At 39.1% G+C, this 24,437-nt stretch overlaps 1 protein-coding gene across 1 annotated transcript in view; it reads left to right on the top strand.

Moving 5' to 3' along the window:
* Positions 1–24,437, top strand: part of LOC149542641 (RGS1-HXK1-interacting protein 1-like) — a 70,896-nt gene that overhangs the window by 9,413 nt on the left and 37,046 nt on the right. The window contains exons 2-4 of the mRNA XM_089797527.1: positions 9,856–9,922; positions 10,066–10,143; positions 10,690–10,742. Of these exons, the coding sequence (XP_089653653.1) occupies positions 9,856–9,922; positions 10,066–10,143; positions 10,690–10,742 (198 nt within the window). The remainder of the gene's footprint in view (positions 1–9,855; positions 9,923–10,065; positions 10,144–10,689; positions 10,743–24,437) is intronic.

Here is a 24,437-nt window from a genome sequence, read left to right as displayed (position 1 = left end):
GTTTCTCCTGTTCCTGATTCAACATATCAGCCTACGAAGGCTCATGATTTGGCAGTTCGACTTCCATTAAGTCCATCTCATGAGAGGGCCCCAACAACTCTAGTTATACTAGTGATTCTTGTACAAACACCTTCAGCGTCTCCTGCAAGATCACCCTGATTTAGAGATGCTTCACTTGATTTTGATCCATAATCTTCGAATGAGGAACTTGATCATAGAGCATCTTTTGATGCTAATGTTAGTCCTCCTCTCCAACCTAAGTGGTGGGCTAAGAAACTTGTTGATCTTCGAGACGATGAACTCATTGTTGGGAGAACTGCTTGGAAAAAGAACAAACCTACAGAGACAATTAATTTTGCTCTCATGGCCAACATTCACAGTGTGTTTTAAACCCTAGACATACTCCGAGGCTAAAGGAATTCCATAATGGGAACGGGCCATGACATTTGAACACTAGAGCATGTTGAAGAATCACACCTAGGTCCTTTTTGATCTTCCACTAGGGAAGAAACCCATTGGTTGCAAATGGGTTTACAAAATAAAATATGAGTCTAATGGTACTTTGGATAACTACAAAGCTCGTTTAGTTGCAAAGGGCTTTTCTCGGTGTCAAGGCATTGATTTTTGAGGAGACCTTTGCTCCTACAACAAAGATGAGCACTATCAGATTAGTCCTAGCCATGGCAACACCATTTAGCTAGAAGGTGTTGATTTCAGTTTTGTACCACTACATAACATATAGCAATTGAATACTTGATATAAAATACCAAACACTCAATCCCTCTCTTGAAAAGTAAATACTCATGAAGAACATGAGAAAACTCAAAGGTTCCTTACACCTGTGGATACTAACTCAGTTATATTAATGTGATTTGCTGGTTAATCATGTAGGCGGGCTTACATTGTTCTTTCAAGGATGTTGGACTTTTGCTGTGATGATGATGAAATCTAACTTTGCAATGTATACTAGCGTCAAATGATGTTGATGGTGATGATGGAGGGTATGTCCACCAGCAATGCTTCTAATTTTCTAACTTTATTCTTGAATGAATTCTAATTACTACACTACTTGCTGCTTTACTTCTACTCCTATGAATGGACAAGGATCAAATCTGATGAAAGCCTATCGACGGCTCTACCTCCATAGATACAATGATTCAAGGGAAAAAGATTAGATTACCACACAAGGCTTCCTAACAAGCCGCTAGGATGCTAGTGGCCTAGTTTATAGATCCCTGTCAAACATCCACTAATATCACCATGCAACTATTCATCTATTCTTACTCTTGCTTAACAACTTTTTTGAAATAAAATCTACTTTAACAACTTCAATGGAAATTAACTCTAACTATTGGAAGTAGAAGCCATGCAATAACACCAAGTGTTCTTAATCACCATGCAAGACACAACAATGTTAAAAGAAGCAATTTTGGTATTATCTTAAGCAACAAGATTCTTCAAACCTTTACAAATGAGAGCAAATGGCCTTATATAGAGGCCAAAATTACAACCAAAGGTAGAGATTAAGAGGCAAAATCAGCAATCCAGATCAAATCCTTGAAACCCTAATTAGGGTTGCCACCCCATCGGCCAATGAGAAAATGCCACCTCATTAATGGACCAATGAAAAAAAGGAAAAGTGGCAACAATGAGAAGGCGCCAAAATGGTAGCCAATCAGAATCAGACACCTATCCTACCCAAGAAGAAAGGAGAAATTGCCACTTGGGCTTACATCAAATGATCCTCTAATAGAATTCTACCCTTTTCTTTCATCCTTTTAGCCAAGGCAATGAACTTGGCTAGCCTATTGTTGACTTCCTTCATGGTAGGGCAAGGCGTGTGCTTCATTTTGAGCTCAACTGAATTCATCATGTTGCTTGCTGCTTGCAGTGTCTTCTCATACTCTTTCGCATATTCGATAAAGGCACTGAGGGAGGCAAGGGTGCCCAAATGCTTCTTCTTGATGGAAACCTTCCTCAACTCATCCAATCTCGACCCAAACTCTGTCTCACTGATGCCCTCCTCTTTGATATCTTCAAAATCAAGTGCAACCCCAACATCGCCCAACATGGTTGAAATGAAAGTGTCAACGCCTGGGCTATGCTGTGCAATCTCATTCCGTATCTCTTTAAGTATCCTCAATTTGACGATCAAGGCAACATACCAAGACTCCACTGTACTTATTCCTCCATCCACCAACTTGGTTCTTTCCAAATATCTCTCCAGTAGCCCAATAAATGTCCGTAGCCTGGGAATGGCTAAGTCCTTGACTGGAAGGAAATCCTTCCACTCCCCTTCAAATGTTCTGAATTTGTCTCTAATAGCCATCAATGACCTGAATGTTGAGATAAAGGAAGGCAAGAAATTTCTCCCATTTTGAATTATATCATTGATCCAATCTTTGATTTTGTGCAGCCGAGCCAATATCTCTATTATGTTGCTCTTGCTATCTTGCAGAAGGGCTGCCTGATGCAACTGTTGGATAGGCTGAGAATTTCTCCAATACTTGTTTTCGGTCTCCAACTTTACAATCCTCTCGTTTGCCTTCCTCAACCTTTCTCTAATTGAAACCATGCCTTCCCAGATCTCCTCACATTCCATGTCATCCATGATTCATCCCAAGTTATTCTCTACTATCTCATACTCCTGGGCTACAACCTCATCCATTGCCTTGCTAACTTTTGGTATAGCAATTTGAACTTTTCGGTGACCCTCATCATCGCTTTTGATTACCTTTGTCACCATTTTTGCAATTGGTTTTTGTTTCTCGCTATCTTTCTTTTCCACTAACCCTTGAATATCTTCAACTGTTCGGATAGTCACCACCTCACCTCTTGGCATAAGCATTTTCCTTAACCATAATGGTGCAGTGCATCTCCTCAAATCCGGATTAGGTTCAACTAGCAAAGCATCACCAACAACCTCAGGCGCTTAGCTTATTTCCTTAATATCAATTGGCCTATCCTCTTCTTTACTAGTTACTATCACACCATCTCCATGTTGGTTCTCCGAGAGAGGAGAGTACTCGGTACTGTTACTATAACCATCTGATTCTGAATCAAAGCTCACCTCTATTGAGACCCTTTGTCTACTTGTATTAACCCCTTGGCTCCTAGCCTTAATTATGCTCTCCCTTGACGGTGCTGCATTCTGTCTCTTTGCTGTAGGCTCTTGATGTTCTTTACTTTTCTCAACCTCCAAATTTCTCTTCTTGCTCTTAATTGCTCTTTGCTACTGGATATTGGTGTCCGATTGACTCCGCTAGACCTTATTTCTCCGGTTTCATCTTCTCATAAGTAAGGCGTACCTTCCGACTTTGTAATCGCCTTAACTTCTCATTGTACCATGACTCAACGTGTAGATCAACTGTCCTTGTAACTGCCTTTAAGGAAGGATCCTGATGATCATCCCAATCCACTAGACCTAATTCTGTTCCATCCTTTGTATTATAATCTTCCCTTAGCACATTTTCATCATCTTCCAATTGATCGGGAATATCAAGGCCTCTCCATCTAATTGCCCTCATCATGCCCACTGACAATCTTGAGAAAGCTAGCTTCCTCACATGAAAGTCATCTTGTGCATTGGCCCAAAAATCTTCTATAGTAGGAATATGTTTGAATGTGTTTTCGTGAGATGCCTTGATTACTATAACCATCTGATTCTGAATCAAAGCTCACCTCTATTGAGACCCTTTGTCTACTTGTATTAACCCCTTGGCTCCTGGCCTCAATTATGCTCTCCCTTGACGGTGCTGCATTCTATCTCTTTGCTGTAGGCTCTTGATGTTCTTTACTTTTCTCAACCTCCAAATTTCTCTTCTTGCTCTTAATTGCTCTTTGCTACTGGATACTGGTGTCCGATTGACTCCGCTAGACCTTATTTCTCCGGTTTCATCTTCTCATAAGTAAGGCGTACCTTCCGACTTTGTAATCGCCTTAACTTCTCATTGTACCATGACTCAACATGTAGATCAACTGTCCTTGTAACTGCCTCTAAGGAAGGATCCTGATGATCATCCCAATCCACTAGACCTAATTCTGTTCCATCCTTTGTATTATAATCTTCCCTTAGCACATTTTCATCATCTTCCAATTGATCGAGAATATCAAGGCCTCTCCATCTAATTGCCCTCATCATGCCCACTGACAATCTTGAGAAAGCTAGCTTCCTCACATGAAAGTCATCTTGTGCATTGGCCCAAAAATCTTCTATAGTAGGAATATGTTTGAATGTGTTTTCGTGAGATGCCTTGATAAGACCATTAGGATCGAATCCTTGTCTTGCTCTATACCATCTTAGATGATACCATTCTAACTCTTTCTCCGCAGTTGCAAAGGCGATAGGATTGGGGCAAGTATCATTGCCTATTACAAATGAGAAGATAATCCTTGTCTCACCTTTAAGTTTCATCATCTTGTCATAATGCTCAAGTCGCCTAGCCAACTCCATCAAAACTATCTTGTTAGGTGGGTACCTTGGAAGTCTCTTGGGACAAACTGTACTTCCTGTTACTCTGATAAATGTGAATTGCGGAAATTGGATAAACCAACTCCCATACTTCTTAACTTTTGCTTCCGCTTCCAATGAGAGCCTCCTAGCAGGTGCCCCTTGTAATATCCTTACCGTCTTCATGGCAAAGGCATCATAAAAGATCTTATAATCTTTGGTGTTGTGCAAATGAAGTTGTGGATAGCATTCATGCACCAAACATTGCCCTAGCCCATTGCCAATCACTCCTAAGGCCTTAAGTCCAGGATTTTCATATAGTCTCGCAATCAGATAGAAAAGATAGGACCCCATGTAGAATTGCTTTTGATTTTGTACTGTCCTAAGTTGCAACTCTAAATTTTCACTTATGTTTCTAGCCCAATCAAATTTTCTCTTTCCATTTTCAATTTCATCAATAAAATAGTACATCCAGTTCTTGAATTGCATACCTTGAGCTATGCCCATGATCCGGCTGAGAAGCACATTAAGGTCGCTATACTCTGATTTGAAATTTGACTTGGTGAGATTTGACGACTTGGTAACTCCCTTTTTGCCTTCGTGTAACTAATTATGCTTTAGATGAATGAAGTAAGCCTCCTGATTATCCTGAAAGAACTTGGCTGCCCGATCCATCATTACCATTGTCATACCTTTATATTGGGGAATATTGAATACTTCTTCGACCACTTGTCTGTTGATGTTAGCGAACACTCTCTTCCCTTCATCAAAAATGATGGACTTGGTCACAATATCAAACTGGGATGCACACTCCATTACCAATTTTGGACAAGGCAAGGTAGGAGGGAAAGCTGCCACATGTACAATTCTGCTCTTGTAAATCTTCTTCGCCATGGGGGATTGTCGTTCCTTCAATCTATCCTTCAACTGTACCATGTTTACCGTGCCGATATTGGTATCACTTATTCGCCTCACTTTCGAGAAGAAGGTGGTCTTAGGCATCATGTCTTCTTTGTCTTTTTTGGTATTCGTTCCCTTTGGGTTCTTGCTTGCACTAACATCTACCATCCTAAACACTTATTTATGCCCCTTCGTTCCAAATAATATGGACTACACTTATCAATCTCCAAACTTCTTTCTATTGATGGTATCTAGCTTATTTAATCTCTCCATATCTCTACACTTATCAATCTCCAAATTTCAATCTTAGGGGTGGGACTACCACTTATTTCTACCTCTTTGTTACCTTAGGATGGATTACATTTATATCTCCCAACTTTAATCCTAGGGTGGTCTAGTTTATTTTTGCCTCTCCAAGTGTCCTATCATGAAATCTACACTTATATCTCTCAACTTCAGTCTATCAATGGAAATGATGAAGTGGTGGATGAGTAGTGCAAGAAGAAGATAAGGGAAACGAACCAAGTAAGAGCAAGGAATAAAATCCACTTTTAAAGCCAAAAAAATGAATGGGAATTTTACCTTAAATCTGCCTTTACCAATAATTGGGTCTCTTCAAGTTCAGATCTGATCTTAGAAAATTCAGTCCCTCAACAAAATATGATGCCCTAGCGAATGAATTGCTTGCAAAATCTACCCTAAATCAGAATTTCGACTTCCCAAACTTGCCTTCAAATGGGAAAAAAAATTAAAAAAAAAATCAGACCTTAAATCGCTTTGCCTCTTCACCGAATAAAATCGCCATAGTTGGAAGAAGAAATCGCTGCCAAGGAGGAAAAAAATAAGACTTCAAAATTGCTGCCAATCTCACAAAAATCAGGCTTACCCTCACAAATTCGACCTAGGGCAAAAATCGCCCAACTTGCAAAAATCAGATCTGCTCCTCCAAATTGCCTTAGGGTAGAAATCGCCCAACCAAGGAAGAGAAAATCGCTGCCAAGAAATGGAAAATCAGACCCCAAAAATCACCTTAGGGCAAAAATTCGCCCCTTTAGAAGAAAATCGCTCAATCTTGCAAGAGGAGGTGGAAAGAATGAATGAGGAAATAAGAGGGGGGAAGCCCCTTCTTATATTCTCCAGTTGATCTCCAGAGTGGGCCGACTTGCCTGGAGGGAAACAAAATTTAAGTTAGACCGACAAAGATGACCCAGATTTAAATGAAACATTAAAATAACGAAGCCTTATAGCGAAATTGACCCATTTAATTGCCAGTTTGATATAGAATTACAAAATAGAAACAAGGTAAGCCTAGGAGATGTCAAAATTTTCATTTAACAACATTTTGGTAATCAAAATATCATTAAAATCGAATCTAGCAAGCCAAAATCAATTTTCAATTCCAAATTACCAATTTCCTTTAACATTTCTAAAATCCTTTTGGCAAAATTTCAACCAATTAATTTCAATTTTGCAATTTAATCCAATTTCAATTTTGCAATACAATTTCAATTTTTTTTACAAAATAAATCTTTTTCCTGACACTCGAAATTCAAACTCTAAATCCAATTTCACTATCAAAATTTCTTTTCACTGAAAAATTTCAAAAATTTTCCAAAACGACTAAATCTAAATTTCATTTTGAAAATGCTCAAGCTTATACAATTATATCAATTTTTTCAAAAATCCGTCTAAGTCTGAAATTTGCAAGTTTGTCTTGCCATATATCATTTTAACCATCGAAAAATGTTGTTGTTGAAACCTATTAGGCCTAAGGACAAAATTACATGTTCCCGAAAATCAAGTTTCGCATCGGGTGAAAACAAACCAAATCCCTTCCTGGCCCAAAGGCGTCCAAGGTGTAAAATTGTCAATTCAAAAACCTTTGGACACCTCCAAAATTTTGCTAAGGCAAACGAAAAATTACAACACTTGTGAAAATTGCCAAGGCCTGCTCAAAAAAGGGGGTCCCCAAAAATTTTGGGGCGATGGTGTGAAAACCTCACAACAGAAGGTCCATCAGATGGATGTCAAGAGTGCTTTCTTGAATGACGACCTACAAGAAGAGGTCTACAAAATGTAGCCTCGTGCTTTCAAGCTTGCTAGTAAAGAACATCAGGTTCTCAGATTAGTGAAATCTCTCTATGGTTTGAAGTAGGCCCTTCGGGAATGATACATGAAAATTGATATGCACCTCAGTGATCAAGGCTTCTAGAGGAGTTATTCAAATTCACATTTGTACATCAAGACTACTGACAGTAACATTAGCCTTCTAGTCATTTATGTGGATGATTTGAACATCACTGACTGTTTGACATCTTTGATCTAGGGAATCAAATAGAGTTTATGCCAGTCTTTTGATATGATTGATCTCGGGCTCATGCATTATTGCCTAGGTGTTGAGGTTTGGCAACAGTTTTCTTGTATATGCATTTTTCAATCCAAATATGCCAAGGCTTTGTTGGACAAGTTTCGTATGCAGGATTGCAAGGCTGCATCTACACTCATGGAGAAAGGTTGAAGTTGTCAGCTAAGTCTGATTCTCCTCCAGTTGATGATACTACATACATGCAACTAGTAGGCAACCTCATCCACCTCTACTACTAGACGCGGGTTCTGAAATTTAGATTGGGTAGGTTTTGTTGAGGATAAAAGGTCATTTTTTGGATATGTGTTCAGTTTTGGATCTAGTGTCATTACATGGACTAGTAAGAAGCAACTGACAGTTTTTGTCCCTTCTACAAAGGTTGAATACAGAGGGATAGTTAAGAAAGTTTGTGAAGCTATTTGGCTTTGTTGGATGCTTTGGGATATGCAAATTTCAGCAGCAAGACCAACTTCTTTGTTTGTTGATAACGAAGCCGTTATCAAGTTAGCACGAAATCCAGTCTTCCATGAATGTACCAGGCATGTGGATGTTTACTATCACTACATACGACATTTGGTTGAAGACAGGACAATAGACTTGCAATATGTTCCTATAGTGGATTAGACTGCAAATATTCTCATCAAGCCTCTTGGTCTAGATAAGTTTGTAAAATTTAGAGGACAACTTGGTGATATGGATAGATTAACCATTAAGGGAGGGTATTACGATAATAGGTAGCTTCTATTATTGTCTATTATTATTTAATGACTATCTATTTGTAATCTATTGTAAATACTAGAATATTTCTAATATTTAGTTAGTTGTTAGTTTACTATTAGTTAGAATAGAATGTTTCTATTCTTTACGATCACTTCCTAAGGAAACATCATTTATTCTTTTGTATATATTGATCAATTGATCACTGTTAATAATAAGCAAGTATTTTACCAATTACTTTGTAATAGAAGGCTTTGTGAATTAATAATTTCACCAAGATGGTTCAAACCAACAGGAATGTCCCATTAATCAAATAATTGATTCAGACTGTAATCAATTTTTCAAATTAAATATGCAAGGCATATTTAATTTCTTCAGTCACACGAGTCCATAGCATTCCACCAATTAGATATTTGCCCTGAGCTTAGATTATATTCCAATAATTGGGCCTTGCAGCCAATAATGATGACTTCAGCAGTAATAAAACGGTAAATATTATTTTAATGTCAACTTTATGATGATTAACGGCAGAATCCAATCATATCTGATAATGAAAGGGCTACAATAAATGCTTATATAAATTATTCTGCAGCTGCCGAGAATATTTAGAATAAAAATTATATTTTAATTTTTCCAAATTAGATACAAATATATAATACCTCAGCTCTGGAGTAGTTTATTTACTGCAAGTTTGTCTTTGGAGGAAGACTCTACGAATTTGCTTATGTTTCTTTCAGCTGAAACTTCCAATAGTATGATAATGAAGTGCAATGGTGAATTCTTGATGAGTCCACACCAAAGATGGATTTGGGTTTCTGTCCTTAGAATTATTATAAATGAAAGCCAAAGCTCTCCTAGAGAAAATAACAAAACCAAACATATTTTGAATGAACCTCTCACTGTTCTTTTATAACCCATTACAATGACACTTCGCTCTCCTTCTGCTTGCCTCTTGATATTCCTTTCCTTGTGTCTTTTAACTGTCCCTCTCTTTTAATTCAATTTTGAACTTAGGGGAAAATAATAATAAAGTGAATTATTCACTCATAAAGTCACTTTAATAATTTGTGAAATTATTTAATTACTTTGTCATTAAATTTGTCATTTTGGACAATCTAAATTAAATTTTTTTGACTGATTTCTAATATCCAAGAAAGGGGACATTACAAACACAGCCTGAAGGACTACAAGCAGATAGTGTCTTACCACCGTATATATTTATTGTACCTATTTTACTTGGTTGCATAAAAGAAAAAAAAAATGATTAGGCTTTGCTTAATTTATGATTTTAAATTACATGGATGTTTGCATGAGTTTGTACCATAAATCTTTAAAGGTTCTTTTATTGACTTCTCTATATAAACTATTTTGTTGCTCTATGGTAAGACTTGCCACTAATAAGCCACTAACTTTTTCTGTGCAGGATCATGTGCCAAAGATAAGGAACCAGTATATTGTTTATGAAGACACCTTCTTTAAAAAACTCAAGGGTAATGTTTAGTCATTGCCTACATGCTTTAAGCAACTGAACTTTTCCCATTAAAGATCTTGGATGGACTCATTTTTGTGAATAATATGCTTGTGGAATTTGCAACGTCTGCTGAATTTCATTTGAATTTGTTACCTTTTGCAGAGGGATTGTTAATTGCTCGTGAGAACCCAACAACAACATTTGGTGTAGCAGCTGGCATTGGCCTTCTCCTTATGAGAAGTATGCCATTGATTGGGAAAGGGAAATTTACAAATAAGTTGTGAATTGTATTTTCAAATTTGTTCATATATATTTTCTGCCATGTTATTGTCTTGCATGGAGATATAGACTACTGCAGTGGGAAATATCAACAATGATTCTGGATTCTATGGGGAGACATTTAAACACTATATTTTGCTTGATTTGCCCCTAATCATGTCATCCTGTATCACTTACTTAAGGTCTAGGACATACTGTGCTGACAAGTTTGTCTCAAGTAGGAGGGTAAATAGGATCTCATGTCATTTTAGTTTGCAATATTATTATTTTATTGTAGCTTCCTTCTTTTTGTCCGAGTGCTCTGACATTTGCTTTTGAGAAACTAAATGGAATAATTTATTCTGGGAAAATGCTATCTTTTGACTTCACCTTTTCAGAATGAAAAATGGTCCTACTATGCTGGTGTTGGGCAACATTGTGATATATGTGTACTTTCTTGTGGGTATTTTACATTTCTTTTAATATAATTTATAAAGTAGTGATGTTCAACATGCTATTTACTTTCAGGTCCGAGAAGGTTTTTATTTCGACATACTATTGGTCGATTCCAAAGTGAAGAGGTAGGTTTCATTATCATTAACTTTTAAATATAATTTGGTTAGTAAGAGCTAGTTCATTTCCTCCAAACTTATGAATGTAGTTCGGCTTAGAGTTATTTCTTCCCTTTTCTGTTGTAAGTTTCTAGGTTTCTTCTTTTGCTGAATTTCTGATTGAATATGCATAAGTGGTACTAAACTATTATTTTAGGATATGAATATCAGATTGGAATTTGTCCATATGATATAACTTGCAATTACTTTTGACACAAGGCAATCAATCGTAGAGTGTTTACAAGAATTTGTTTCAGTATTAGGAATAGGAACTTTTTCGCTTCTTCAAGGAACTACAACGTTATATTTTATAAATGTAATAACTTTGGTCACATTGCAAAAGCACTTAGAAGTGACATGGCATATTTCTCGAAGTAGAAGAACAATAAATTTGAGAAAGAGGACAAAGCTGTTGGTTAACAGATTTGTCCTTAAGAAAATTATTCATGAATTAGTGACTCTAGGCCCTTTTTTAATAAGAACAATCTATTCCAACAGTTGAGTCAGTCACTCAACTGAACTCTCTGCATTTACAGGTGCAGCTCCCTGTACAGAGATGATTCATTTAATTCTTTAAAAGAAGAAAGCACAATTATTGGGACCAGAAAGCATTAAGGAAGGCAATGAGCATCCAATCATAACCATGAATATGAATACTGGAAGTAAAATAGAATCTTCACAATATTAAGCCTACAGACTTTATTACGAGGTAATTGGTAAATACTTGCTTGTTATTAACACAAACCGAAAGGTCAATTTATACAAAAGAATGAGACGATGTTTCCTTAGGAAACGATCGTAAAGATTAGAAACATTCTATTCCGGAGAAAGCAAAAAACGAAAGCAAACTAAAGCTAAAGATATTTACAAGATAACCATTAACTAATAATAGACGTCTTATCTATTATTGTAATACCCTCCCTTAATGGTTAATCTATCTAACACACCAAGCTGTCCTCGGAATTTGACAAACTTATCAGGACCAAGAGGCTTGGTGAGAATGTCTGCAGTCTGATCTGTGGTAGGAACATACTGCAGATCTATATTCTCGTCTTCAACCAACTGTCGTATGTAATGACAATGAACATCCACATGCTTGGTTCGTTCATGGAAGACTGGATTCCGTGCTAACTTGATAACGCCTTCGTTATCAACAAACAGAGTAGTCGGTCCTGCTGGTGACATCTGCATATCCCCAAGCATCCGACGAAGCCAGACAGCTTCACATCCTGCCTTAACAGTCCCTCTGTATTCAGCCTCTGTAGAAGAGAGAGAAACTGCCTGCTGCTTCTTGCTGGTCCATGTGACTGCACCGGATCCCAAACTAAACACATATCCAGATGTTGACTTTTTATCATCAACAGAGCCTGCCCAATCTGAATCTGTGAACCCACTGAGTTTAGGATTAGAACTCCGAGAATACAGAAGTCCATAATCAGAAGTGCCCTTCACATAGCGAAGCACACGCTTTGCTGCCATCCAATGATCAGCCTTAGGAGCTGTCATAAAGTATGAAATATAGCTGACTGCGAAGCTGATATCAGGCCTAGTAGCAGATAGGTAGATGAGGCTGCCTACTAGTTGTCTATACGTAGTATCATCAACGGAAGGAGAATCAGACTTGGCTGATAACTTGAGACCTTTCTCCATAGGTGTAGATGCAGGTTTGCAATCCTGCATTCGGAATTTGTCTAACAAGGCCCTGGCATATTTGGACTGAGAGATGAATATACCAGAAGATTGTTGCCAAACTTCAACACCTAAGCAATAATGCATGAGCTCAAGGTCAGTCATATCAAAAGACTGGCATAAGTGTTGTTTGATTCCCTGAATCAAAGATGCCGAACTGCCAGTGATGATCAGATCATCCACATAGATAATCAGAAGGATGATGTCACTGTCAGTAGTCTTGATGTACAGATTTGAGTCTGAAGAACTCCTCTTGAAGCCTTGATCACTGAGGTACGTATCAATCTTGATGTACCATGCCCGAGGGGCCTGCTTCAGACCATAGAGAGCTTTTACCAATCTGAGAACTTGATGGTCTTTACCGGCAACCTTGAAACCAGGAGGCTGCGTCATGTAGACCTCTTCATGGAGATCACCATTCAGGAAAGCACTCTTTACGTCCATCTGATGGACCTTCCAGCCAAACTGTGCTGCCATGGCTAGGACTAATCTGATGGTGCTCATCTTTGCAGTAGGAGCAAAGGTCTCCTCATAATCAATGCCCTGACGCTGAGAAAAGCCCTTTGCCACTAAACGAGCTTTGTACTTATCCAAAGTACCATCTGATTTGTATTTGATTTTGTAGACCCATTTGCAGCTAATGGGTTTCTTCCCTGGGGGAAGATCAGAAAGGACCCAAGTGTTGTTCTTTAGCAGGCTCTGGTGTTCAGATTGCATGGCTTGTTCCCACTTTGGAATTCCTTTAGCCTCGGAATATGTTTGAGGTTCAAACACACTGTAAATGTTGGCCATAAGAGCAAAGTTAACAGAATCTGTAGTTTTGCTCTTTTTCCGAGCAGTTCTCCCATCAATGAGCTCATCATCATGAAGATCAGCAAGTGTCTTAGCCCACCACTTAGGCCGGAGAGGAGAATGACCAACAGTACTACTAGGAGATGCTTGATCAGCAGGATCCTGATCAGAAGAATCTGGATCAAACTCAGGTGAAGCATCTTCAAAACGAGGTGATCCTGCAGGAGAAGCCGGAGGTGGCTGTACAGGGATCACTGGCAGGACTAGAGCTGGAGGAGCTACTGGAGCCCTCCCATCAGGTGGACCTAATGGAAGCCGAACTCTCAAATCATGAACCTGCATAGGCTGGTCTGCTGGATCAGGAACAGGAGAAACAGGCATGAATGGTCCTTGCTGCTCATCAAAGACTACATCGCGGCTGTATATGAGACGAGATGTCGCAACATCAATAAGGCGGTAGGCTTTGTGAAGACTGCTATATCCAGCAAGCATCAGTTTCTGACTCTTGGCATCCAACTTGGTGCGTGAAGCATCAGGGATCCAAACAAAAGCAAGAGAGCTAAAAACCTTCAGGTGATTGATTCTGGGCTTGCGACCGAACCAGGCCTCTTTCGGAGTTTTACCTTTGACCGCCATTGTGGGTGACCGGTTCAACAGATAAACTACAGTGTTAACTGCTTCTGCCCAAAAACGCTTCGGAACATGTCTGTGTTCGAGCATGGAACGAGCCATCTCGGTGATTGTCTTGTTCCGACGTTCAACTACACTGTTCTGTTGTGGCGTGTGGGGTGTGGTGAACTGGCGTTGGATGCCATGTGTATCCAAGAAGCTGGAGAAAACATTAGAACAAAATTCCCCCCCATTGTCTGATCTAAGAGTAATAATAGATTTCCCAGACTCTTTTTCAACTAAGGGTTTAAACTTCTGAAATACAGTAAATGCATCGGATTTCTTTTTAAGGAAATACACCCACATTTTTCTACTGAAATCATCTACAAATAACAGAAAATACCTGTACCCAAGAACAGAAGGAGTGGCCATAGGGCCGCAGATATCAGCATGAACAAGCTGAAGTACTTGAGAAGCTCGCCAAGAATCGCCACTAGGGAAAGGTGTGCGATGTTGCTTCCCAGCCTGACATGCGTCACAAACTCCAAGGTGTTGGGTTTGAATCTTTGGCAAACCAAGAACAAGCTCATCCCGAGCAAGTTGTGAGAGATAATGCACATTTAAGTGCCCATATTGTTGATGCCAAAGTGTGCTGATGGAAGATCGCCGAGCAGCCATAGCTAAGTCCTGAGAATCACCAGAATCAGTAAGTTTGAAAAGACCATGATCCTCAAGACCAACTGCAACAGTAGACTTAGTCGCCCGATCAGTGATGGTGCACTAATGTGAACTGAAGGTGACTGCCAAGTGTGGAGAATGTCGCAACAACTGATTGACCGAGAGTAGATTTAGTTCCATCCCTGGAACATAGTACACATCAAGGAATATGAGCTTCCTCCCAACAGACTGAATTTGAATCCTTTACCAACAACCATGTACTCTTCTCCACCACCAAAGATAACAGAATTTGAATAAGGCTGGTAGTCAGTAAACTAGTCTCTGCGATGAGTGAAATGTCGAGAGGCACTTGAATTAATGTACCAGGCAGATGACTGCACATGATCTGCAGGTCTTTTAGCCATAAAGGCGTAAAAGGCGGATTTCGCCTGCTCAGTGTGCTCTGCACTGTTCGCTTTGGGTTGCGAACCTGATTGCTTAGACTGGGCAGCTAAGTGTTTTCGACATGCAACCTTCATGTGACCATACTTGTGGCAATAGTTGCATTGAATGTTCTTCTTTTTGGTACCATCGGATGCTGGAGCAGAAGACTTCTGCTAAGATTGTTGCTGAAACTTGCCCTTATCCTTTTGAAAGGATTTCGCAGCAAAGGCTTTCTCAGTGGAGGTGGAACTGGAGCTGCTACCGAACTGTTGTTTCCACCGATCTTGCTGAAGTAGCAGGGTGCAGAGATCAATGAACTTTAGATCAACACCAGTAGATGTGATGTTGAGAGTCTCGATAAAATGCTCATAGGAATTTGGTAAACTCCGAAGAGTGATTACCACAATATCCTCTTCCTCCATCTTGCGACCGATGGCAAGTAACTAATCACGGATTTCCTGAATCCGATTCAGGTGTGCCTGGAGCGAGGTGCGCTCATCCATGACAATAGAAAACAAAGTGTTTTTCAAAAAGAAGGCTCTGCTCTTGTCGGAAGTCTCATGAAGACCTTTGAGATGTGTCCAGATTTCGGCCGCTGTCTTGCCGGATGGAATCTGAGAAAGTTGGTCATTAGCTACGGAGAGTTTGAGAAGCATTACTGCCTCTCGATTGTTCAGATCCCATGTATCTTGATCAGGACCTAGAGAAGTCAGACGTTGCTTAACACTCGGAACAAGTTGATCGGTGTTTCGATATTCGAAGATTGCGATGATGCACTGCTTCCAGGTTCCATAATTGCGTCCATTGAATTTGGAATTATGCTCGAGCAGAATATTTGTCAGAGATGCCATGGCACGTTTTTCAATGAAAAACTGTGAAAATCTGTGAGGCATGTTCTTCGAGGCAAAAATACAGAAGACCCAGAAGAATCAGAGAATGACCCAAAAGAGAGCTCGAAAAAATCAGAAGGAATCTGTTGTCGTTTTCTGAATCTGCTGGCTTGAAAATCGAGGCACAAAAATCAAGGCACCCAGAAAAAATGGACGACAACCCAATTGAGCTCTCGAAAAACCCACCAAGAATCTGCAAACAAAATATTTTTTCGACCCCAAAAATTAGAGTTACGAAAAAAACGGCCCTAGCTGAAAAAAGCTTGAAAAAACTTCAGATTTCTTGATAAAAAATGGTCAAATCTGCTTCCCAGAGCACGATGACAGACTGAGACGGCTAAGAGCATGAAGATTTGATACAGAAACATGCAGATTTTCACCCCAAAAACGCGTGTATGCAGTCAAAACACAGGGTTTTTTAAATGTTTGAAGGACGCTTGTGAATTTTAGATGCGGGCCGACCATACACAGACCTCCAAAAAATGCATTTTTCCAGTCATGAAGCCGTGATTTGCAGAGGAGTTCGGTCAAAAGAAATCGCGATTTGCATATACCAGTCACAAATGGTAAAAAATGGCCACGATTTCCACGCGATTTGCAGACCCGTAATTCGAGAATTTCTCCAAGCAGAAAACCCTAGGTGGGTTTTGGAGAAATTATCTGAAATAATTTTGGAAAAATTTAAACAAATAATTTCAAGAAGAAATTATAAATTTTTCCGAAAAAATTAATTATTTAGCTCTGATACCATATTACGAGGTAATTGGTAAATACTTGCTTGTTATTAACAGAGACCGAAAGGTCAATTTATACAAAAGAATGAGACGATGTTTCCTTAGGAAACGATCGTAAAGAATAGAAACATTCTATTCCAGAGAAAGCAAAAAACGAAAGCAAACTAAAGCTAAAGATATTTACAAGATAACCATTAACTAATAATAGACGTCTTATCTATTATTGTAATAGACTTAACATTTAAATACATTATAAACTGATCATTTCAAAGAACGTTCCATAATATAAAATACACCATAAGTATTAACAGAAAAAGAATTCAGATGGATATTGAAAATGATTTAGTTCCCACTGAAACCAAATGCATATACTCAAAACCAACTGATTAAGAGGAATAGCAATCTGCTCGTAAACCAACGGATTAAGTCTTTTAACTATTAACTTAAACAGCACATAAACAAACTTTTTCAAACTATAATCAAAATTTCTGAAACTAGAGTGCTGCCGACCCTCAAAAACTCTTTAATTAAAACATATATAGCCACACAGGGCATAATCAGTTTGTGAAACTAACTCCTGTGGGAGCAACCATCAAAATAGTATTAAAACTAAAGCATTTAAATAACAAAAATAAAACAAGAGTCATATTGGCCTTCATGATCTTCGGGGGCAATAGATTAATTGCTGGCTGGGGCGGAGGAATTCGTGGGTTGTTTCTGAGCAGGAGGAGCTCCATTTGTTGCTTTCCAATCCTTGTATGCCATCGTGAAATTCACCAGGATTTGATGATTTGGCAACCCAATATGTGCTATCCGTTGCTTCCAAACTTCCTTATCCATGTGAATTTGTGCTACCTTCCGCTCGTGCATCTCCAGGTGGTCCTGACATATGATCAACATAGATTCTACCTGCGCTACTTTGGAGAAATTGCCCCCAGAGATAACTTGGATTCTTTAGTAATCTGCATCTTCTCTCAGAATGATTCAACCATCTCTTTTGCAGTCCTAATAGTCTTCTCATCATTCTCCATCAACTGGACATCAATGCATTTTGTATCATTGTGCATGATGTCTTTGATACAATCCAATTCTTTTAAGAGTTCAAATGACTCTTCTGTCCCCTGTTCAGTGACCACATTCTTCCATTCCACATTGACCTTAGTAACATACAATACATTATCATCCAGACTGGCATTGGCTTTTCCGCTACGAACTTCATGACACTATAAGCTTGGATCTCCTCCATCCATGTTACTTCTTCTGCCCACTTTGTTTTCTCTTTCTCCCACGAGGCCATCTCTGTTTCAAGTTCTTCAATGATAACAAGGGCACCCTTGTAAGTCTCACTGAGGCTGTTAATATAGTTGGTTCCCTCCTGAGTGACAAAGTCTAACCAATCACCAAATGCCTTAGAGACCATTCCGTCCCTTTGGATTTGATCTAAAAGCTTTTGGTTAATTGGTGATTTCACATCAATGGCTGCTGGGACTTCGGACAGAGGCAGAAGACCAGGGTGTTGTATAGCATGTATGTATTCCGCCATTTGCCTCATTGTTTCCTTCATTGCCTTTTTATCATTCCAATCTTTCTAGATCCTCGAAAATATCCTCTTATTGGTGGATTCAAAGTGTTTCATGTCAACCGCCTTTGTAGCCCGACCAAGATCAACTTTCTCAACTTTGAAGTCCCACATAGAGACTTCGCCATATTTTTATTTGTCGTGGGCTTGAATATATCTGCTACCCAATGCCCTTTGTCCTTATTCACCTCTAACATGGTTTCGACCTTGGGTTTCTTGCCTTTAGGGGTTTTTCCCAAGCACTTACCATATCCTCCATAGAAACTAATGCAAGGATGATGCTTTGTTTTCTGCTGATGAAAGTTAGAGCTATTTTGGTGCACTCGATGTGCTGTTCTTTTAAGGAGTCTAGAGATCAGCAGCGTTTTCCAAGGCTAGTAAATCAGGGGTAACGAGGTTTAATTCTACATGTTTGTCTCCTTCTGTTGCTATCTCAATTGAACCTTTTGTGTTGGGATTCTCCATCGTATGTGGCTTTCTTCCATTGAATCCAGGTCCACTAGAATTTTCACGCTCGTAGATTGCTTGTTCTTCGTTCTGCTCCTAGAGTGAATAACTCAAACTCTGGGTTGTATTTGAATTGAGACTTGTTTCTTTGCAAGAGGGTCGATTTCAATTTCACCTGCAAGGTGACATTTAACAATTTCATCTGTACAAACTGGGGGAGGTTTTGAACTCGATTGCATTAACTTCTGCCGAGAAGTTGTTCCAACACTATTTGATTTCCCTATTTTGTGTTCTCTCAACCTTTTTTCAATTCTCCTTATGACATTGGAGGCCTTGAATTGAATGTTGTCCTCTTCCTTTTCGCTCCAATCCACTTCGAGTATCAGGAGATATTGGACTCATTCAAAATATTGGGGATCCAAGACTTCCTCTTGTTTTGTTTCTTCTACACCTTCAATGTTCATTTGCAGCCTAAAAGTGGCAACTTGCTTAAGCGTGAACCCGGACCAAAGTCTTCTCCTTTAAACTTGTCAACATAGTCAACCCAAAACTCCTCCAGTTGGGGTTCATGCATGAATTCTGGGGCTATATTGAAATGAGCTCCGACAAAGCCCTTACTGTCAAACTTAGGCTTGGCTTAGTAGGGCTTTAGGTTCATCACTTTCAACTCAGGCTTAAGGTTTAAGGCACCTTGTACTAATTTACAACGATAATGTCCTAGGTTAATAGGAAAGACAACACTTGAACCTTTCTTTCCTTTGCACTTTTTATCTATATGAGCTAATTGCCGACAAACTTCAATCAATGCATATTTGTCCAAACAGTACCTGGGTAGCCTTAGCGGTTCTCTGTCAAATCCCCCTACCCTCAAATAAGTGAATTTTGGAAATTGGATGAAGTAGCTTCCATACACAGTAATCAATTGCATCGTTTCTTCGAAGAGCCTTTTATTCTCTTTCCTTTGTAACTCAAAGACCATACGTGCTAAGAACATGTCATGTACCCGTTTGAAATTTTTGGGATTTATTTGTTGCTACAAGTGTGGATGATACTTGTATATCTTCATATCTTTTGTCCAAGGGTCGTGTGGATGACCTTCCCATTCTTTGCAACATACTAAATATATAACAGGTAAAAGTCATAGAAATAGACCATACCAACGACTTGGATCTATTCTTCATGCAATCTTTCCGCAATGACCTTAGCCTAGTCTATGAACCTGTTTTCGCCCAGTATCACCTAAATAAAGAAATACATCTAGTCCACCCAGGGGAAGGAATGTTAGTTCCCCTTAATGTAATGTCCACTCCCTAGTTGAGCTTTACTTAAATATTTCTCTATTAAGCTATTTACAGACTTATTTCATATATATTCACCGTATTTCTTCATTTCTCCATCTTTTAATAATTGATAATATCTTGATAAGTAGGAGATAATTTCCACAGTAAGTCAAATTGTGATATTGCTATCAGGATTTAACTGTGTGATTTTGAGTCAAACTCATTGACCCATGTTTCATGAGTAGTGATTCAACATGAATCCATCTCTCATGAGAATAAATGGAACACTTAGCACTCATTGGATCTAGGTGATGCTCACAGGGGTGAAGCATCGGGACTTCTCAAGAGTAAACCCATCCCAGTACTACTCCAGCCTGAGTGCGCTTAACTATGAAGTTTCCTCCATGGTTAAACCCAAAGCTTGCAACCCCATTTGCAAAACCTTCACCAAGTGTTGTGCCTTACGAAACACAATGACATCTCTTGCAATAGTGGCTTGGTCTTGACATACGGGGATAGTTTAATGCACAACAACATCATCAAGTGGAATCAAGGGAGCTTCCTCATTCTTCCAGGACCCTTAGCCGGACACACGAGTTCATTCAATCTTGGAGGGACAAATGGTAATTTACCGACAAACACTCTGGGCTTATCACAAGCCAGCGGACCACCCACAGGAGGAAACTACATCTATGTGAATGCCAAACAATATAAAAGAATAATTAGGCAGAGAAAGATACGAAAGTTTAAAAATGCAAAAAGAGGGAAATTAGCAGCTTTACTTCCAAAATTGATTCCACAAACCCCAGACAGCGCAAGGGAGGGAGAACAAAGTCTGAGGCCGACTGAAATCTCTAAAACAATTAAGCGGTTTGATAATATTAGAGATATTAACGGTAAAGGGAAGACGGATAATTCTCAGGTGATAGACACAGTGGAGGATGGACTACCAAATAATTACGGCCCCACAAGGACACCTATGACGTGGTATCTAGACATCTTTGTGAACGATTTAGTAGCTATGAAGGAAAGGGTGTGGGCACTTGAAGAGAGGAGCCAAATAGAAAGTATCACAATGGAAAGAGTTACTGAGGATAACTGGAAGCTGGCAGCGGAGGTCAAGTCACTTAGAGAACAAATTCAAAAATTGCAATTTAATATGGAAAAAGGAGAGTATGAATTAATATTGTTAAAGAAAGAAGTAGGGGAAAAGAGGACAGCAGCAAGTACTACGGGAGAAGGAGAGGCTACGGAAGCAGACAAAAACCCGCAAATGAAAAATATACAAGATGCCATGGCCAATATGGAAATAAAAGAGAATCAACTCAGAGAACAAATCGAAGAAGTTAGATCATGCACTAACATAGTAAAGGGGCCAACAAACACTCCTATTGACAACATAGAAAAACAAGTTCGGAGACAGATTAGAGAGGAAAAAGAAAGAAATGAGAAAGCAACAAATATTGTCGTCAAAGGGCTACGAGACTATGGAGAACAGGAGAAAACAACGGATTTAGTTAAAGACTTCTTTAAAGACCAATTAGACTGGCATGGAACAACCATACAAGCACAAAGAATCGAAAAATGGATTAGAGGAGGCAAAGACAGACATGTTAGAGTGACAATGAGGGATAAAAACAACATTTTCAGCAAGAGGAAGTTTCTTACACGCACACACATATATCTTGATGATGACCTCGCCGTAACTCAGCAAGAAGAAAGGAGGAAGGAATGGGAAAAAGTGAAAATAGCAAGAGAAAACAGCAAGTGGGTGTGGCTACAAAATGGCAAAGCCCAAATCAGCGACAAAATCACACGCAATAAATAGGAACTCGGGCCCACCTAGGAACATTTAACCATAGTTAGCTGGAACTGTAGAGGTTATCTTTGGAGAAGAGGACTTGGGTTAGGGCCGATAGTTAAAGATAATGACATCATTATGCTTGCCGAGACTCATGAACATGATGGATGTAGGGTTCCAGATTTTGAAGGGTATAAGAAGGTATCACTGTGGAATGAGAAGATAGGTAATGGTAAGGGGCGTGGAGGCATCACCATTTTAATAAAAGAAACTTGGAGCAGATTTGTAAACTTAGACAAAGAAGATGTAAACAAGTAGTATATTTGGATAAAAATTACATAGAATCAGATTTCTACAACGGTGGTTGTCTGTTACTTCGCTCCAAAAGGCTCAAAAATATAAAAAAACATAGATTGGATCGAGAAGACCTGTTCGTTGCACTCAAAAAAGACATAGCAGCCTTTAGCTCTTTAGGGGAAATAATGATAATAGGGGATTTCAATGCTAGAACAGCAAACAACCAAACTCTCAATCTTAAGGAGAGTTACAATGAAAGCAGAGACCCAGTTTGGCTCGAAGAAGAAGGGACACAAAAATAGGAAAGATCTTCACAAGATAGCATGGGAAAGATTAATCATTTTGGTGTTGAATTACTAGGCTTATGCTGCCTATACAACATGGTCATATGCAATGGTATGGAAAAGTGGCCTAAATCAGGTGGAATCACATGCAAAAGATACAATGGACAAAGTGTTGTTGATTATGTTATATGCTCGCAAGACTATGTCGCAAAGATAATTAACTTTGAGATAAAGGATTGCCCCATGGAGTTAAAATCTGATCATAACCCCATCTTGATAAGGGTGGCCACTCACTTTAAAGATCAACATATTGTCCCAAAACCTTTACAGAAGAGGAAGATGATTCTGACCGGAAAAGTTTTAATGACACAAGAAAACCATGATACTTTCCAAGACTCTCTTTTGCGGCTGTCTAGGGTTTTGGGAAACCATCTCGAGTCTGAAAAACAACATTTCATGGACAAGGATAATCTTGTTCTTACTATCATTAAAGCATTGGAGGAGTGTAAAAGATCTAGGGCCACAAGAGAAGCCAAGAACACTTTTCCGGCCAATCCTTGGTTTGATGAGGAGTGCAAAATGGCAAAAAGGAATTGGAAAAAGAACATGAACAGAGAAAGTAGAAAGGAGTATGATCAGCTGATTAAAAAGAAGAAAGAAGAGTATGTGAACAAGAGAAGAATCAAGTTGATTAATCTTGGTAAAAACAACCCCAAAAAATTTTGGAAAGAGCTTCAGCAGAGAAAAACTCAGATAGAGAATAACATAACAGGAACCAAATGGCTGGAATATGCCAAGACTCTTTACGAATGTGATCTAGGAGAACGAAGAACCATGGAAACAAGGCCTACAAGGGAGTTACTTAGCGAAAAGGATATTATTCAAGGCATAAGGAGGTTAGCTGCTAGTAAAGCGCAAGATATAGATGGGCTACAAGCGGAATACTTAAAATGGGGTGCTGAAACCTTCACACCACACATCACTAAGATTTTCAACAGTGTCAATAGAAAAGGTTTCCCTGTAAAATGGACAAGTGTGGTGATCCCACTCCACAAAAGTCGAGATATAAACAATCCTTCTAATTACCGAACCATCATGATCAATCCACTATTTGGCAAGTTATTTGGCAGCTTGGTAGAACAAAAAATCAGCAACTGGGCTGAAATAGAAGGCAAACGTGCAAAAGGGCAAGCAGGCTTTAGACTGAAACACTCTACTATAGATCACGGCATCAGTTTCAGACATTTGATAGAGAAAGTTTGGGACACTCCGGGGAACGAGGCTTTTTGTTGTTTCATGGACTTTAAAATAGCATTCGACACAGTGCCACGTAATAAACTATGGGATAGAATGGTAGAGTTGGAAGTTCCTAAAGAACTTAGGTCAGCGGTTTACAGATTATATGAGCAGGTCAAAGCTAAAATCAGAACGGCAGAAGGGTTATCAGAAGATTTTGACAGCAACATCGGGGTTAAGCAAGGGTGTCCGCTTTCTCCAACATTATTTGGGCTCTATATTGACAAGTTAGAAGAGTGGATAAACAAGACCAATGGTGAGGGGGTGCAGCTAGCCCACTTCATGATAAGATTGCTCTTATATGCAGATGATCTCATAATTCTTGCTAGAACAGCGAAAGGTTTGAAAGAGCACTTGAAAGCACTAGAATTTTTTTGTCATGAAGTAGGAATGCAAGTTAACACTGGCAAAACCAAAATTATGATCTTCTCACTAAAAAAGAATAGGGGCATACAAGACAAGTTTCTGTTTGAAAATAGCCCCCTTGAGATTGTAGAAGAGTACAAATACTTGGGCATCGATTTTCATAACAAACTCAATTGAGATACTTGCAGATCGAAAAGGATCCAAGGGGGCTGGAAGGCGTTATACTCTTTACAAAACAAGTGTAGGAATGCAAAATTATGGGATTGGACGATCATGAAAACTCTTTTTGGTTTGCTGGTCACTCCGGTTATTCTATACGGATGTGAAGTGTGGGGCGGTAGTATGTCCGAACAGAAATGACGGCAAGTAGAAAGAATTCAAAAACACTTCATCACATGCAATCTTAAAGTCAAGACCACAGTTTTGTATGAAATCCTTTTGGCGGAGGTGGGTTTCTTTCCATTAGAAGCTGTCACATTGATCCGGATGCTAAGCTATTT

This window comes from Cupressus sempervirens, chromosome 8, assembly GCF_028749045.1.
Source record: "Cupressus sempervirens isolate cs-2001-9-10 chromosome 8, ASM2874904v1, whole genome shotgun sequence".
NCBI lineage: Eukaryota > Viridiplantae > Streptophyta > Pinopsida > Cupressales > Cupressaceae > Cupressus > Cupressus sempervirens.
This window is presented reverse-complemented; position numbering and strand designations above follow the sequence as displayed.